Source organism: Fundulus heteroclitus, unplaced genomic scaffold, assembly GCF_011125445.2.
Source record: "Fundulus heteroclitus isolate FHET01 unplaced genomic scaffold, MU-UCD_Fhet_4.1 scaffold_400, whole genome shotgun sequence".
Taxonomy (NCBI): Eukaryota; Metazoa; Chordata; class Actinopteri; order Cyprinodontiformes; family Fundulidae; genus Fundulus; species Fundulus heteroclitus.
Genome location: NW_023396814.1, coordinates 29721 through 46818, shown reverse-complemented (window position 1 = coordinate 46818; position 17098 = coordinate 29721). Strand labels below are relative to the sequence as shown.

At 40.9% G+C, this 17098-nt stretch overlaps 1 protein-coding gene across 1 annotated transcript in view; it reads right to left on the bottom strand.

Moving 5' to 3' along the window:
• The window catches only part of LOC105917724 (ankyrin repeat and BTB/POZ domain-containing protein BTBD11-A), a 58618-nt gene extending 46154 nt beyond the window's left edge, over positions 1 to 12464 (bottom strand). Inside the window, exon 1 of the mRNA XM_036131030.1 lies at positions 10884 to 12464. Coding sequence (XP_035986923.1) covers positions 10884 to 11736 — 853 coding nt within the window. The 5' untranslated portion in view covers positions 11737 to 12464. The remainder of the gene's footprint in view (positions 1 to 10883) is intronic.
• Positions 12465 to 17098: the final 4634 nt, after the last annotated feature.

Below are 17098 nucleotides of genomic sequence, written 5' to 3'. Positions count from 1 at the left end.
TTTGTTACTGTTAAATCATTCATCAGTCGTCCTCCTCTTGTAGCTCCAGAACTGGACCGACCAGCCGCCGCTTCTGTGGGCGGGTCGGGTAATCTGTCTGTCGGCCTCTTGCTGTGCTCTCTCCCGCTGCTTCTGTCTGACCTCCATCGCGGGCGAGGCCAGTCGGCGCTTCTTCGACCGAGTTGTGTGGTCTTTATCTTGGCCTCTTGCCCTTCTCCCCTCTGCTCCTCTCCCGGTGCTTCTGTCTGAGCGCCATAGCAGGGACGCCGTTGTTTTACCCCAAATGCAGCGCCGTGACTTGCTTGGCAAAATCCCGGTCCGCCATGTTGAGTTGAACAGACAAGCGGATAGAAGCTCCTCCTATTTGATGACGCGGTGACTCGCGGTGAAACCGATGTTGAACTGTGTGCATGCGAAATGTACAGCAGTGAACACCACTCGGTGCAGGTGGAAAATTTGTAGTCACCGCGGTCGGTCCGAACGCACCACACATGAATGTCAGCAAACTTCAATGAAATGAAGCAACTTTATGAAGAAAAGTGGATCCAAATTCCTCCGCAGATATGGAAGAGACATACAGAAATAAAATTCTTCATGTCATAGTGGCTAAAGATGATTATCATCTCTGCAAAACTCTGCATGTGTCTAATGCATAATTTAAAGCTATCTTCCCCACATAATTTCAGGTATACATTCTAAAGAAGCATACTATCTCTCACTGGTTTCTTGAATTTTGAGTCAAGTAGTTAGACTTTTATATTCGTCACACTTCGTGTACATTTATTATGTGTCCGTTTTAAAAACATAAGCCAAACCATGGCAAAAAAAAATAGGTTTTGCAAAGTGATGTCCTTTATCTACCTTTCTTCACTTGAGTTAAAGTTCCAAGAATAAAAAAAAAACGGAAAAACCATTTGAGTATTTTAACCAAATCAGCACTGCCTGAACTTGAAAGTTGTGTCACAACTGTGAGTGAGATTGAAAACCTGTCCTCAGGGTGACACAGATCCGTGAGCACTGGATATAAGGTTCCACTAAATTCATTTTCTGTGACATGCACACGCCTTTAGGAATATTAAAGAGTCCTTGTGTCCTGGTTCTGATAGGAGTCACAAGAAATATTTTACCATATAGAGCAGTTTCCTGTTCTGACAGGAACCCAGAGCTGAAGTAGGGAAACCCAACACCTACTTGCAAACAACACTGAGTCAGACATGGTGAGAGGAGCCCCTGACGTCTTGATGTATATGCGTATATGGCGCTGTGTGTTTTGGGTTTGTGTGTAGTCAGGAGGGGGGCAGCCATATGTTGCATGTGCCAAAGCGTGACCGCAGCAGTGGATGAAAACAGATCTTATAGAACACAGTAGTTATGGATTCTAGGCTAAAGCCTGACGTATTAATTCATGAAACAAAGGACATACATTTTTCTGTGTGTTTAAAACTGATGATATGCAAAGCGAAAGACCCATGCATATTTTATAATGTACTCTGTATCCAGTGTCTTACCATTAGTTTCACATTACAAGGAATAATCACATTTTTAAGCTAACTGACAATGAAAAAAAAAATATTCCTGTAACAAAGCATTGTTTTTTGCATTGATGTCTTATAAACTTCTTGTATAATTAGGCCTCTGTCTTACAGAGGTAGAGCGGTCTCTTACTGTTCCAGTCTCAATGGTAATATTTACAACAACAAAAAAAATCTAACATTTATAATAACTCACATTTATGAATACAAAGCACTCAGACAAATCATATATATATACACACAGTATATATATATATATATATATATATATATATATATATATATATATATATATACTCGAGATGTTTAAATGATTTATACCTGCATCTTGGAATATGAAAGGATGTGTAAAAAGAGAAGGGAAAAAAAAAGATTATTTCTGCAGGACAATGAAGACTATCTACTCTTCTGTGTGACAACAGGAAATAGAACATAGTAAGACCTGAAAAGGCCACACGTCATGTCATTTTATGAATGAATTTCAGACAGGATGCCAAAACGTCTGACACCAGAGAACCCCAGTGAGAGCCATAATCCAGAAATTGAGAAAAAATGAAATAGAGGTTAATATTTCCACATTTGCCAAAAAGAAAACAGGTTTTGTGAAAACCCTTGTAAAAATCTGTATGTAACTATGATTGAGATGCTGCTTCGGAAACCTAAATACATGCTCAAAAACCCAAAGCAATGTAAAAATCAATTGTCAGTCACTACCAAAACTTGATGGCAGGTGTTGCCACAAAGGGTGGCACAGAAGCCTTCTAGCATTTACATTCAATTTAAAACATTTGTAAATGAATATAATAACAATTGCAATAAATAATATTTTCAAATTTCAGGTTTCTTTTCGGTTGCCTTCACAGACTCCTTAGTGTTGATTATATTTAGTCTGTTGAGAGCTCTATATGACTTGAAAATTTGATTACACAAATGCATACAATCAAGGTAAACTGACTAGGCATAATAAATATGGCCACCTGCCTGGTTTAAAGGTTAATTACCAACTGTGCTTTATCCTGATGGAAGAGGCCATAGTAGTTAGTGAGCGTTGTTTCCATGAAATACTCTATATGGTCGGCAACAATGCTTAGTTTTTCAAACTTTAAAAGGCCAAGGAGAGCTAAAATATTAAAATCCTTCAAGTTAGATAATGATAAATGTAGTTCTGAAAGCTGTAAGATTTTTTAAAAGCTGCAGATTGTTATGCAAGATTAGACCCATCAACTGTCTGCTTTGTTTTCCAATTATTCTGGGGTGATACCTGCTTGCTGGTAACCTGACTCTCACCAGATGGATGTTGTTTTGCAGAGCTCCACATTGCTCCACACATCCATCTGGAATCGCTGCCATTGGGAGGGATTTCAATACCACATAAAATGGACGAGCCAATCAGAATAGCAAGGGCGGGATTTTTGTAGATGTGACGTATCAGGGAAGCGACTGTTTGGAGTCAGACAGCAATGGCGGCTTGCAGCGAGGAAGCAAGCGGTAACATTGTTGCGGCTGTTTCATCGGTGTTGTCCAATCTACCGAATATTAACTCTTTAAAACACCACCAGAGAACAACTTTTAAGGTTTTTGTTAGTGGAAACGATTTGTTCACCCTTCTCCCCGACCGGGTTTGGCCAAAGCTTGTTGCCCATCAGTAAAGATGACAGGTTTATCCAATCACATGCAAGGATTTCTGATAAGGCCTGATGGAAATACATTTCCAATGGAGCAATCCCAGATGGATGTGTGGAACTCTGTGGAATGAAATCCATCTGGCAAGAGTAAGGTTAGCCTACCGGTGCCAATATGTGTTATTTTGCAGAAGCCCAAATTAGTTTTACTTTATCCTATTTTAATCACACCTAATTGAGTAGATAAGGTGCCTATCTAGATTAATCACATTTAAACAAGACAATTAATCATCAGTTATAGCAGTGTCTATTTTTATATTTGAACTATAAGGTGCATTTTTGTGTGTGTGTGTGTTCAGCTTAGAGTAATCATATTTGACATTCTTGGAACTCAGGCTCTTTAAGGTTTAAATACATAAATAATAATGTAATGCTGGAAGTAGCACTTTATACATGCAATTCATATTTTAAAGTGTAACAATTAGTTTCCATTTCATATTGCGGTATGCTAAAATATGTTATGAAAATAATTTATAAAAACTGCTTTTTTGGAAGAAATATCATTTATATTAATCAATGATAAGTGCTGATAAGTAAATAAAAGCTGATAAATAAATAAAATTGTCTTTTGCAGCCTCACCAAAGTATCATAAGGACTCCAACAGAGAACGCTTAGCCTGGGCATCCTGACTGTTATGTTTCATATGAAACCAACACTGACCCACAGTGTATTGTCACTTAGAATCAACATTAATTTCTACAACAATTTGAGCCACAATTACTTTTCTGTTTGATTGGACCATGTAGGCCAGCCTTTAATCCCAATCATCCACCAATGAGCATTAATGCACGTGTCTCTGTGATCAGTTCACCCCTGCTCCTTCTTTGGACCACTTTTGTTAGATACTGAAGACCGCAAACTAGTAATACCCTACAAGAACTGTAGTTTTGGAGATCCACAGACCCAGCTGCCTAGCCAGCACAATTTGACCCTTCTCAATGATGTTCAAGTCATTACATTTGACCGTTCATCGTGCTTCTGACACATCTAGTTTGAGAATAAATTTTTACTTGCTCCCTAATATCCCACCTGCTAATATATGATAAAGAGATCATCAGACAATCAGGGTTATTCGTGTAACATCTTAATGGTCTTAATGTTATGCCCAATCAGTGTATGCTATACCTCCAGGGGTTTAAAAAATAAATAGTTTCACCCTTTGAAAATGTGTGTATAATTTTTTACATCCTGATATTGATTGTTAAAGTGAGTCCTAGTTTCTTAAAAGTTTAAAATTGCCATCTGTTTAAATAATCACCTTGATAAAAAGAATGAAGGAACACAAAAATATCATCAGCTTTCAACGAAGATAAAGCATTTTCTTATTTAAGTATATTTGAAATTGTTCAGGGTGTGTGCTTACTTTTCTCCCTCGTAACCTCATTACTAAGATAAAGACAAGACGGGAAGGCACCCGCTGAGGTAACAACCTTATTGGATCTTTGACAGCACAGAAATGGAAAGCGTCTTTGGTGGATGAGATGCAATAAAGATATTCATAAAAGCCTCCTCGCAAAGCTGGGTCACCAGTGCCATGGCCTAATAGGAAAAAATCACCTCAGTAACTCCCACTTGGCATAGAGAGACAGATAGAATGAATGGAGGGAGACGGGGTTCAATTTGGCGGGCAGAGGCTCTTTTAAGGTCAATCCAGCCTCCACTTTACTGATTCGGTTTTAGCAGAAGAAGAAAAAGAATGACAGTGTTTTAGCTTTCCCTGTCGCTGAAGACGAAAGCAGAAGGGTCATTTTAGAATAAATCTTACACTCTTTAACATGTTGCCAAATAATCCACTGACAATCATTTATCTTAACCTGAAATTTCTATATAATAATAGGAATTGGCCTAAATATAACAACAATAGGTTTTAAATGGGAACAAAGACTCTGAAATGACTGGGGTTGTTGTTGTTGTTCTTTTCTGTCTTGAAACGATAGTTGTAGTGAATTGGCACTATAGTAAAACAATGGAGTGAATTGCAATACATTAAACTGAATTGAATTGTTTGATACAGATCCGGCCCACGGTTGTTTAAAGCCCTGAGCAGAATTTTTCATTTGGGGGCCCACCTCCACTTAAAGCTCCAGTGTGTAAGATTTTCACACTGGTGCACCGTTTAGTGGTGCGCTAAATGAATTACAAACAACCTCGCCATTAAGCCCATAATAACTACTACGGAAGATGCGGAATATCATAAATGTGACAATGTCAACATGTCCTCCGTGTATTAGCTACTGCTAATAGCTAATAGCTACGGTCATCGTGTGAAATGGTTTTTTTGGCACTGTTGCCAAATCCACTTGTTTTTTCGGCTCGTTTCTGAACACACAGTTGCTTATTTAGGCTCTAGAAAAGCGACTATAAACACAAGTAAAGAGACCAGGTCTCGCTGTGAACCAAAGACAGTGAACCAGCTGGCTGATATCCCTCCGCCTCCATCCCACATACTCCCTGAGAGGGAGAGAAGACGAACAAACCAGCCGTCTATGCAGGGATGACAGAATAGTTGCTGGACTACAGTGCCCTGTTTCTAATGTCACGGCAAAAATAAACTTCACTCTTATATTGAATTAACTTACTTATCCAGCAGAAAGCCTGCAACCTCAGAATCCATTTTGAATCCCGCTCCCTCATGAATTATCTCCACTCCACTCTACCAGGTAATAATAGCTACGCTGATATTGACTCTCATTTTCTCCAGTTTTATTACTTCTTTTTCTTTTCTTGGTTACTCCCACCGACAGCCCTTCCTCATATAGAAGACAGATAGAAGAAAATACGTATGCTTGACAAGTTTGTCCCCTTTCGGCTACTGAAATCAGAAAAAGTGTTGCAACATGGTGCCTCCAAGAGGATGCACCGACACCTATGTATATATATAAACTACTAATTCCAAGTTATGAGAACGCTTTCATTTTTGATGTGATGTTATTAGACTTTGCCAGAATATGTATTTATAAAACCAATACTTGATTTTTGCTCATTAAAAGCCAAATTATGCACTGTCCCTTTAAGCCCACCAGCCACCAAAGCTCCATTAACCTCCCTGTTATATTGCCCATGCTTGACAGTCTTTGCATTCAGAATTTAGCACTTAGACAGACTATACTGTTATTCAACTGCACTGTCACAATGTACACATGAGTAAAATTTCATTACTAGGCTCGGAGTACAAACAGAAGACAAAAGAGAAACATTATAAACACAATTATTTGTCGTTTGTCAGGCATGTAGCAGCATACAAGAAAAAAAAGCATTTTATATGTACAGAAAAAGTGTATGTAATATGAATTGTGTAAGCATATGTAACAGCAGGATGTATTGCAGCAATGAACGAATTGTATGATGGTATAGATAGTACATAAAAGAAACAGAAACAAATAAAAAATGTTGACATTTGTCAAGACAACTTGGCCGAAAACCTTTGTGTGGCGTGTCATTTATTAACTAAACTTTACTTCAGATAAACTGGTCATTTTAAGCAAGATTTATTTTCAAAGTTTCATTTCCAGAGTAATTCTACAAAGGTAAGTGCAGGTGACAAGGCCAGTTATATTCAAAGTATGCGATGGCATCTACTTTCTAAAAAGTAGAGATTTCATGGAGTATGCATTTTTTTGGGGTAATTTTTGCCCATAGACAAAGGTTAAAAAGCTGATAACTATTTGTATGAGTCAATTGAAAATCGTTTTCACAAAAACTACTCCACATTTGACAGAAAGCTCCTGTATTCTGTATGTGTCCAGGCTACAGAATAGGGCTGCAAAGCAGAAGCCCTTTCCTCCAAGCAGTACATCAAAGTCTGATTAAAGTCATGAAATTAGTACGGCTGTTGCAGGCCAGTTATTTTGCTCCTCGCCATTAGTGGAAAAGACTGTCGTCTGATTTGTGCTTTGCAGCAATCAGGAATAACAATGACATGCCGCTGTTTGTTGACATGCCCAAGCTTCGAAGATGACATGATTTTAAAAAGCTTTACTGTTAGTAGTTGCGTGGGGCCATATGGTGAAAAGGGGCGGGTATAGACGCAACGCATGCACACAAAAAACAACATAAAAAGAAACGGAAAGGGAGCCCAGGTGTCAGATTACAGCGTAATAGACCCCTTGCATCTGACGTCACAGTCACGTGATCGGGGGTGCGCGCCTCCATCTTGGTGGGCAGGCTAGCCTGACAGCCCATCTACTACATGACAAAACGGGTGATTTAGAGCGTACTTTTAGTTAGTTTATTTTTGGAATCTAAACAATGCCTACGACTTGTTGTGCTCCCGGTTGCACAGAGAGGCATTCCAAATCGTTGGATGTACGTTTCTGTCGTTTACCGAAGGATGAGGAAAGAAGAAAGAATTGGATATTTTCAATGAAAAGAGCGCAGGCAGACACTCCCAATGGACTGGGGGAGCGATCATTCTACGAGAGAATTTGCAGTCTACACTTCATCTCCGGTAAATTACAACTTAATTCTGCTCTAGTCATTGTTCATAGCGGCGGAGGGGAGGTGGCGATAGCTACACAGGCCGGAGCAGCGGCCCGTGTAGCGATAGCTACCTCCCCTCCGCCGCTGTCTGAAGCAGCAACAGCGGCTTCTCCGGCCCGTGTAGCTGTTGCTGCTTCAGACAGCGGCGGCTCTCCGGCCAGTGTAACGATCGCTACACGGGCCGGAGAGCCGCCGCAGCCGCCGCGGCTGCTGCCGCCGCCGGAGAGCCGCCGCTGTCTCCGCCGCCGGAGAGCCGCCGCTGTCTGGAGCAACAGGAAGCGGGTGCGGCTCTCCGGCGGCGGCGGAGGCAGCAGCCGCGGCGGCTGCGGCGGCTCTCCGGCCCGTGTAGCGATCGTTACACTGGCCGGAGAGCCGCCGCTGTCTGCTGTCTCCGCCGCCGGAGAGCCGCCGCTGTCTGCTGTCTCCGCCGCTGTCTGGAGCAGCACCCGCTTCCTGTTGCTCCAGACAGCGGCGGCTCTCCGGCCAGTGTAACGATCGCCACCTCCCCTCCGCCCGTTCACGGGCGCTAGTATGTCTGTGTTTATGCTGCAATGTCGCCGACACCCCCACCCATTTTAACAAGACAAAAACACCTAAATAATCCGTAGTGGGTGATGTTTTTTTAACCTACCGGGCGGGTCTTCCTCTCTGCTTTCTGCTGTTACACAAACATGTCTGAACATCCATCCATCCATTTTCTGACCCGCTTAATCCCTCATGGCGTCGCGGGCGTTTGATGGAGCCTTTTTCCTGATATAAAATAATTGTAGCCGTCCAGTGGTTTCAGGGGCTTTCGTGCTCTCTTGTCCATACTGGCCTGCGTGTTTATAAAGCAGCTGTGTCGCGGTACGAAACCCTTGGCGAGCATTTCAGACTCGCTCCGTCCCTTCAGGCTTTTGCTGTGTGGATCTGGCAATCTGATACCATCAACCTTAAACTTACTCTTAAAACGATCTTGTGATACGTTATCTAAAGAAGAAAAATACGTGGAGAACTAGTCATTTCGTCAAATGGCGTGCCAACCAATATGGCCGCCACGCAAGGGGTTCTGGGTAACGGAGTCACGTGGTTGCAAGGGGTCTATTTTGACAACTGACGCTCACCTCCTCCAGCCATCATAGAACTTGAGCTGCTGTTCAAAGGTGCATGGGAGGGAGGGGTCATGATGCTGCAGTTGCACAAGACCAGAGGGATTTTGACTTCCACTTTCTCTCAGATGTAATATTTATATTTAAAAAAAGAATCACCTATACAGCAGAAATGGTATGACAGAGATTTTTTTGTATTTCTGAAACCATGCCTTTTTCATATTGTGGTGAACCTTGAAACTGTTAAGCAGCCCATACCAAATCACAAATGGATGATGTCAATACTATGTGTGCAACTAACTTAATATGATATAAACAATCAGAAGCACATACTGTTCTATAAACCAGCTCTCTAGTATTTAAATAATATTACAGCTATAATGGATTTTGAAATTTAAGGTTGCTCTGGGACTTGCCAAGTCGGACACTTCAGAAGAATTCAGACATGACAGGCAAGCTCCAGCTTAGATTTTGGCAACTAAATACAAATTGAAAACACGTTTTCTGGACTGCATAAGCCCATTAGATTTTTGTTAACCTATTGTGTTTTATGTTATGTTACGCTGCATGTAGAGTGGGGTCAGCTTTTAACAGGCCTTTGACTAAAAACCCTCAAAAAATGACATTAATAAGTTAGAGTGCATCAAAAAAAAAACAGCAACAATGTGAGTCAAAACAAAACAATGACTAAAAGCTACTTAAAGCTGAGACAGGAGTATATGGTTCATAAGGACAGGCAACCTTTTAATTTGTCCATCAGAATTTGTTCCACTATTACAGCAAAGTACTTAAAACATGAGTTTTGGTCTACATCACACTTGGTGACAAAACTTGGGTTTTATGCCACTTTTCCGGCCTTGAGGATTATGTCAATATTCCACATGTTCGAGATGTTTTGTATGCGTCTAATTCCTGTTCAACGTTTCCATGCACTGATGGACGATGTCCACACATTTTCCAGAGGTGGAGGCTTGGATACTGGCCAAGGGAGCGACAGAGTTTCCCATGCACATTCAAGTCAGCAAAACAGTGCACATACTCAACACATATTGGCATTGATATCTAACTACATGCCACTTGTCTCTGGATTGTGTTTGCCAGATGTGACCATTGTGTAAATTTCACTCCAGCTGTCGAAAGAACGTTTGACAATTCTGCACAGCTCTCAGAAATGAAAACGTGCGCCTAACCAGCCTGAAGTACAAAAGCAATGGAAAGAAAATAAAGGTAAACCGTTCTGCACACAATGACAGGTTTCTCTAAGTGATTCATAAAAACAGTCAGAGCTGTCTAGCTCCCCACCCCTCTCCCTTTCACTGTGTAGCTCAATTGTATTTACATCACTCTGCATAATGCATGGCAGCACACAAGTCCCAAAAGGCTTTTCATTATGTAAACCTGTTGCAAGAAGAACATCCATCATTACAGAGCAGGCTTTTGTTGAAGTGGTTTCTGACATATTAAAGGTAAAGCAGGAGTGAACTTAAATTTTAAAGCAAAGACGTGAACTTGGAATCTGGCAAGTATTTTGCGAATCTGTCAGTACTAGAAACTAAATACAGGAATGACTGAGAACCCACTCTTCCTCCTTAGGTGGGAGGGAAAAAAACACACTTCTGCAGAGCATCACTGAAAGAGACCAACTGGGAGGGGTCCTTTGACAAAAAGCACTGTGAATGAATCACTGATAGGCCCTATCCTTATCAGTATGCACATTAAGAAAACAACTGCATGTGCGTAAGATTGATATCATGGCAATTGTGTCTAAAATGCCTGGAGAGAGAAGGAGGCAAGGTGGAGAAGAATTACACCTTTCCCCTCCCCTCTCACGTCACATTTCTACCCAGTCATTCATTACCTGTCTGCACACTCTTATAGTATTGCGGTTGCAGCCATTAAGGTTAAATATCACCATTAATTAGCATAATGAGGATAGAAATAACTAAACCTCCAGAAAAGAACTCATTACTATCATAGATAGATAGATAGATAGATAGATAGATAGATAGATAGATAGATAGATAGATAGATAGATAGATAGTGTGTAGTGCTGAAGTGCAGAAACACCCTGTTGCATGGACTTGCAGCCTTCATAACTCACCGCTGGCATTCTTCCCACAGATCAGGTGTTGCCAGGGCTGCACGGACCCCCACAGCTCTGCGTCGCCGTTGATGGCCTGCTCTAACAGCTCCACCGTGAACTTGGGGATCCCGTTGTCGCGCTCCAGCAGCGCACTGCGCAGCACCCGCGCGTACACCTCGCGGAAAAGGCTCTCCATGCACGCTGCCAGGTAGATGGACGCGTGCTCGTGGATCCTGACCGCCACCCTGCTGTCCACCATCCACCTGAAGAACTTTCCCACGTTGAAGATGAGCCCGCAGCGCGCCGACTTGCCGCGGCTGAACTTGTCCTCCTCCGTGGTCATGTTGTACATGGACAAGGCACTGACGGCCGCGCCGATGCAGCTCATCGAGACGCTCCATGACAGGATTATCTTTGTGGCACTTTGTATCTCGTATTTAGTGCATTTGGCGTAGCGCAGGCTCAGGCGCTGCGCCTCCTTGGCGACCCTGACCAGGACGCGGCTGACCAGCACCGAGAGCCTGAGCAGGACGTCCTGAGGGGGGGTCGGAAGGCTCATCTCCTCGTCCTTGTTCAGCGCGCTTGCCACTTCCCCGAGGCTCCACGGCACATCCTCAAGCTCGGGTAGTTTAGCGCACTGCCCGCTGCACTCCAGGATCTCGGCGTCCTCAACCAGGACCGTGTTAACAGTGTCCAGACTGTTGTGTCGACTGTGCATTGAGTCGGTTAAATGCCAGTAATTACCCCCATGTGCCTCTGAGCAGCACAGCGACGCACTGGACGACCTGAAGGAGTCTGCGGCTCCACCATAACCAGAATCTAGCGTCAAATCCTCCAGGGTCCTTGCTGCTGACTTGCTACTCCTTGCCATAACTGCACTTCATACTGTAAAAAAAAAAAAAAAAAAAAAAAGAGGAGCTCGGGAAAAGTGGGGGTAAATGCTCAAATCGTTGGAGTTTGGGTACGTCTTGCTCGAGTTACGCTCACTGGTTCGTTTTCTGCCTCTCTTTTTTTCCTTTGGGGAAAGTCCATCCAACCCTGAAGTAGAAAGTTAGATTGCAGTATTTTACTTGCATCAACGGTGCTGTACCAACGCAGAGCCTGACAGATGGAGGCGGGGCCCTGGAGAACTGAGATCACCCCTCAGCCAATAGACTCTTGGGAAGGCGCAGCAAAGAGTTTTAATTGGATCGCTTTAAAGGATCAATAAAATTAATGTAGCTCTTAACAACAGAAATAACGCAGGATTTAACTGTAAATCACGAAAGCAAAATCTCTGTTTTTTTAATTCAAGGTGTTTATGAGAAGAAAGAAAAAACACCCCTTAATAAAAAAGCATACCTGCAGGAATAATAGCAGATCTCATCTAACCCAAAATGAAGAAGAAATCAACTGCAGCACGCAAAGATTGAACCCCTCATTCAAAAGCAGCTGTCTGAACGTGGTCATTTGTAAGGGACAAGTTAGAAAGAGTATCAGGCCATATGGGCCCATGTCAGGTCGTAACATGATTCAGGACCATTAATAATAGATTGCATGCATAATGCAACCTTGTTTCTCTGAAGGATGCCTCGTTTAAAAGATCTGAATTTCTTTCAAGGACATGCGCTCAGGCTGACTCTTAAGGTCTAACTTAGAGTTCGGCTTCTTTGTGGACCCCCATTGCCTACCCAGCACAACAGAGGGACAAAAGATTCAAATGGGAAATGCACAGGTATACTTGAGCAAAGAAGTGTGGTGGTTCAATTACATGTAGTGGTTATGGTGGAAAATACATAAATAAAGGAATTCCATTGATGCAGAGAGAGTAACATGCTGAGGTCAGACGAAAAGGCACTCAGAGTAGGAAAAATGTTAACTGGTGCTTTGAAAGGGAAACTGCAATGAGGGCTGCTCATCGAATAAGGGTGAGTTTACATTACAGATGCAGTAGAAAGGTTCTGCATTTGACATCAGAGTGGAAATGTGTCTGGAGCAACAGTGAACCCTGGTGTTGCGCAGACTTACAACAGCTTTTCTCCTCACAAATTACATTACATTCTGTCACAACGAGGAAAAATGTAAGAAAATTCTACCATTATAATTAGAATATTGTGAACAGCTTGTTTCTCTTTTAACTTATTTAACATTTCCGAGACAGACCGGACATTTCCTTAAAAAAAAAGTAGAACATTTACATGATTGACTTTGAGTGTTAAATAAATTGGGACTGCTACTTTTACAATTATGTTTTCCAAACTGCAGGTTAGTTTTATGAAACCCACACATAATCTCTAGAAATCTGTTTTGCATGTGAATACAATTGATTTAAACACCCAACTGTTAAACTATGTTTTAACTGCCCTGACTTGACATACTTTGTAATCATTTAAATACTTTTAAAATGAAAATTATTCCAATCTTTATGTCATGATTGGGCCCTTTGTTCGTATTTCTGGGGCTGATTGACCATTATCCCCCATTCCATGCTCCACGCTCTTCTCAGTCACCATAATCAGCTCCACCTGCCACTGACTAATTATTATCCAGCCGGTCCACCTGGGACGCCACCTGTATATGTCGGCCTCTCACAGTCAGTCAGTGTCACAACGTCTCATCTCTCTGCCTGCATGATTCTACTCCAGCGTTTGTGTTGCGCCGCCAACAGATTCTGTGTTTGTGTGCTCACCTTGGCTACTCTAGATCAACACTCTAGTGCTTGTGTGCTCTGCCAGCTTGGTGGTGTGCTCCTGTCAGGATCTAGTACTTGCTCTGCCCTCTCTGGATATTTATCAGCTTCTACTCTGGTCATAACCTGCCTTAGTCATCAATCAGGTTAGTCTCATTTCACTCCTGCCATCAGCCATCATCAACCTGTCCTGCCAATATCTGTTCAGCCCATCTTCTATACTCTTTTAATAAATCCTTTAAGTGTAACTTCGTATCTGGCTTGAATATCAGGTTCCCAGATCTATTTATTACACTTTAATTGAATTCCACTTGTCAGCGGCACCAAGCAAGAAACTATTAACGCAGCCAAAAAGCCCTTGGTAACTTTGGAGGGGCTGTAAATATCCAGAGTTTAGTTGGGAGAATCTGTTGACCCGACAACTATTAGTCGTGCTGTTCACAAATTTGGCCTTGTGGAAGATTTACTAGATGGAAGCAATGGTTGAAGGAAAGTTCAAAGAAAATCCTGTTGCAGTTTGACACAAACCATATCATCGACAACAAAACGATGTGTGTTCGGGTCAATGAGACCTAGATTTAACATTTCTTCCTACAAATAATACCCTGGTTGTGGGGGGAAAAAAAACTTTTGTTGCCTATCTCCATGAACACATCGTTGCCATGGTAAAATAAATTGGCAGCAGTATTATACTGTGGGGATGAGAGTTACCTGCAGGGACAAGAATTGTGGTCAGAGTGGTTTGGAAATGCATGGAGCTAAATATGGGGCATTTGCAGATGATAAGTTGTTAGAGGCTTCAAAAGATTTGAGAATGGGGTGAAAGGTTACATTCCAGTACAACATTCATTAAACATTCAACCAGTGCTCCATTGTCATGGTCAAACATATTCACACGTTAGAATTGCCTAGTAAAATTTAAAACCCATATCAAAAAATCTATGACAAAACTAGAAAGATTCTATATAAAGATAATTATAATCCAATCTGATTGTGTTTTAGCTATTCCACAGAGAAATTTGGAAAAAATGTCCATGTAAATGTATAAGGCTGGAAGACCCATATCCCAAAAGACTTGCACCTGTACTTGCAGGAAAAGTTGATTCTGCAGAGCATTGACACGACTGAATAGAAATGCACACCTCATTTTGCAGACCCTTAACTGTAAGAGATCTAAAGAAATATATATATTCTTATACATTACTTTGCGTTAATTTGTGATATAAAATCCCAATTCAATACATTGAACTTTGTGGTTGTAACATGACAAAATGTCACAAAATATGAATATTTTTGCAAACACTGTACATGTCTAATTCATAGCTAACTGCTGAATATCAACCCTCTACTATTACATATGGATATAAAAATAAAATTACTAATGTGTGCAACATTAAACCAACATGAACATTTTGATTCTGTAAAAAAAGGAAGATTATGCTATCATACATCTGCTTGCTTGCCCCCTCACAAACAACACGAGGCTGACACACTTGATTGTAGTTTTATCAGCCATGAAAAATTTGGTCCAACTACAAATAAAAAGTGAAGCCCTGACTTTCCAGCTGGTGTGGCTGACCTACATAATGGTGAGATGAAATTACCTCTTTGTAGCTCAATAGAAATGACCACAGATAACACTAAAAATGTCATAATTGTGGGTTCTGTTCATATTAAAGAGTTAGCCAACTTTAAAACTTTTGGTTACTTAACAGACAAAATAAAATTTGATGTTCAGATTATTGTTACCTACCTTGGAAATACTATCAAGTGCTTCATATAACTGAGAAAAAAACTGTTTGTTTTTCCCTTTTAAACCCAATGAAACACATTGAAATTGAAATCAATTAAATTTCTAATCTTAGTGAATTACAGCAATTGTTCAGAGGCTATTGAACATAAACGTAAAAGTCAGCCTCTCAAGCTAAAGAGCTACACTGAAATACTTCTGGCAGGTCAGGAGGGGGAACAAAGCTTCTTTGGTGGCAAAATTGTTCGTCTAATTAAAACCCCCACCACTAAGTAGTCTTGGCACAAACCAGTGACCTGGTTTTCAACCATGGTGTTGCTATGGTTTGTGGGATGTTGGCCTATTGTTTCCCCTACTAGTTTATTCCAGAATGAAATAACCCAATGGCAACTGAATGGTGCAGTTTATTCACAAAGTACTTTCTGTATAATGCACAAGATATACATTTTTTATCTTAAATTAAAACCATTATAACTTTACAATTTTTAAGTAACAGATTTGCAGAAAGGACCTTGAAGCTTTAGGGTGCTGGAAAAACACCTAGAAACCATGGCATTCTAAATATGCCCCCAATTAACAGTTAATTTAGGCTGAGTTTGTCTTAAAAAAGCAAAACATTCAGGGACGAGGTTATTACTCTTGCAATCACACAAGCAGAGAATAAATAATCTTGAAATTCAGATGAAAAACATAACTTTAGATACAAAAGTACCTGGGGAACCAAACCCTTCAATTTAAAAGTCAGTTTTAAAGCACCCCACATCAGTGCTTTGGTCGGAGTGCCACCTAGTGTCAGTCTGTAAAACTGCAGCAGATAAAATTAGATCTTGTTTGGTTTTAAATCATATTTATAAATAACAGAATGGACATCGGCTTGAAGAGGGCCTGCATGGGGCAATCCTTTTGCCGATGTGAGGATATATGAAAAGGATGAAAACTATGTGAAATCGGTTATTATGGCAAGGATACTTTTCTGCAAAAGTGGTGATGGAACAATAAGTCCAAAGGCATAAACATAATCAACTTATTACAAAAATGCTTCTAATGCTTTATAGCAATGGATTCATTATTTTGGTGAGGAAATGTTCTTGTTACAAGATACTATTTGAATAAAAGTTACAAAAGAAGACAGAAATGTGGGAATGCCATTCTTGCAAATTCATTTTAAATATTTGCTTAAATTTGCATGAACCTTTCTTCCAATATTTTACCACTCCTATTCACACAAGATAAATGAACATTTTTATTGATTTGTATTTGCATATTCCAAATTAACAGTCAATCAAAAAAATTCTCCAGATGGGCTTGAGTCCTAGCTCCCCTCTAATGCTTTCTTCTCTTAAGAGAAAAGTTTTTTTCTAATAGGATTTATGTCTGAGGACATAAAAAAGTGTTTCTGAACAGGATTACCAACTATATCTTTAATCTGTTGGAATCTGAAGGTTGATTTTGTTTCTTTTAAACCACATGTTTGGATCATTATCCTGCTGAAAAAAACACTGGCAGCCAAATATCAGCTCTCAGGCAAATTTGGCATACAAAAAGACCTGGGGTCTTCTTTCTGCATGGGGTTTACATGTTCTCCTTTTTCATGCACGGATTCTCTCTGGGTACTCCAGATTCCTCCCACGGTCTAAAAAATGGCTGTTAGGTTGGACTGGCAACCTGTCCAGATAGGCACTACCTTAGCTGTGACCTTGCACGGATAAGCTGGTATAAATAATGGATGGATTGATGTTTCTGTTAAGGTCCATAATGCCATTCACTCTGACAAGTTTCCTATGGTCTTTGGGAGAGAAACAGGCCCGTATCATA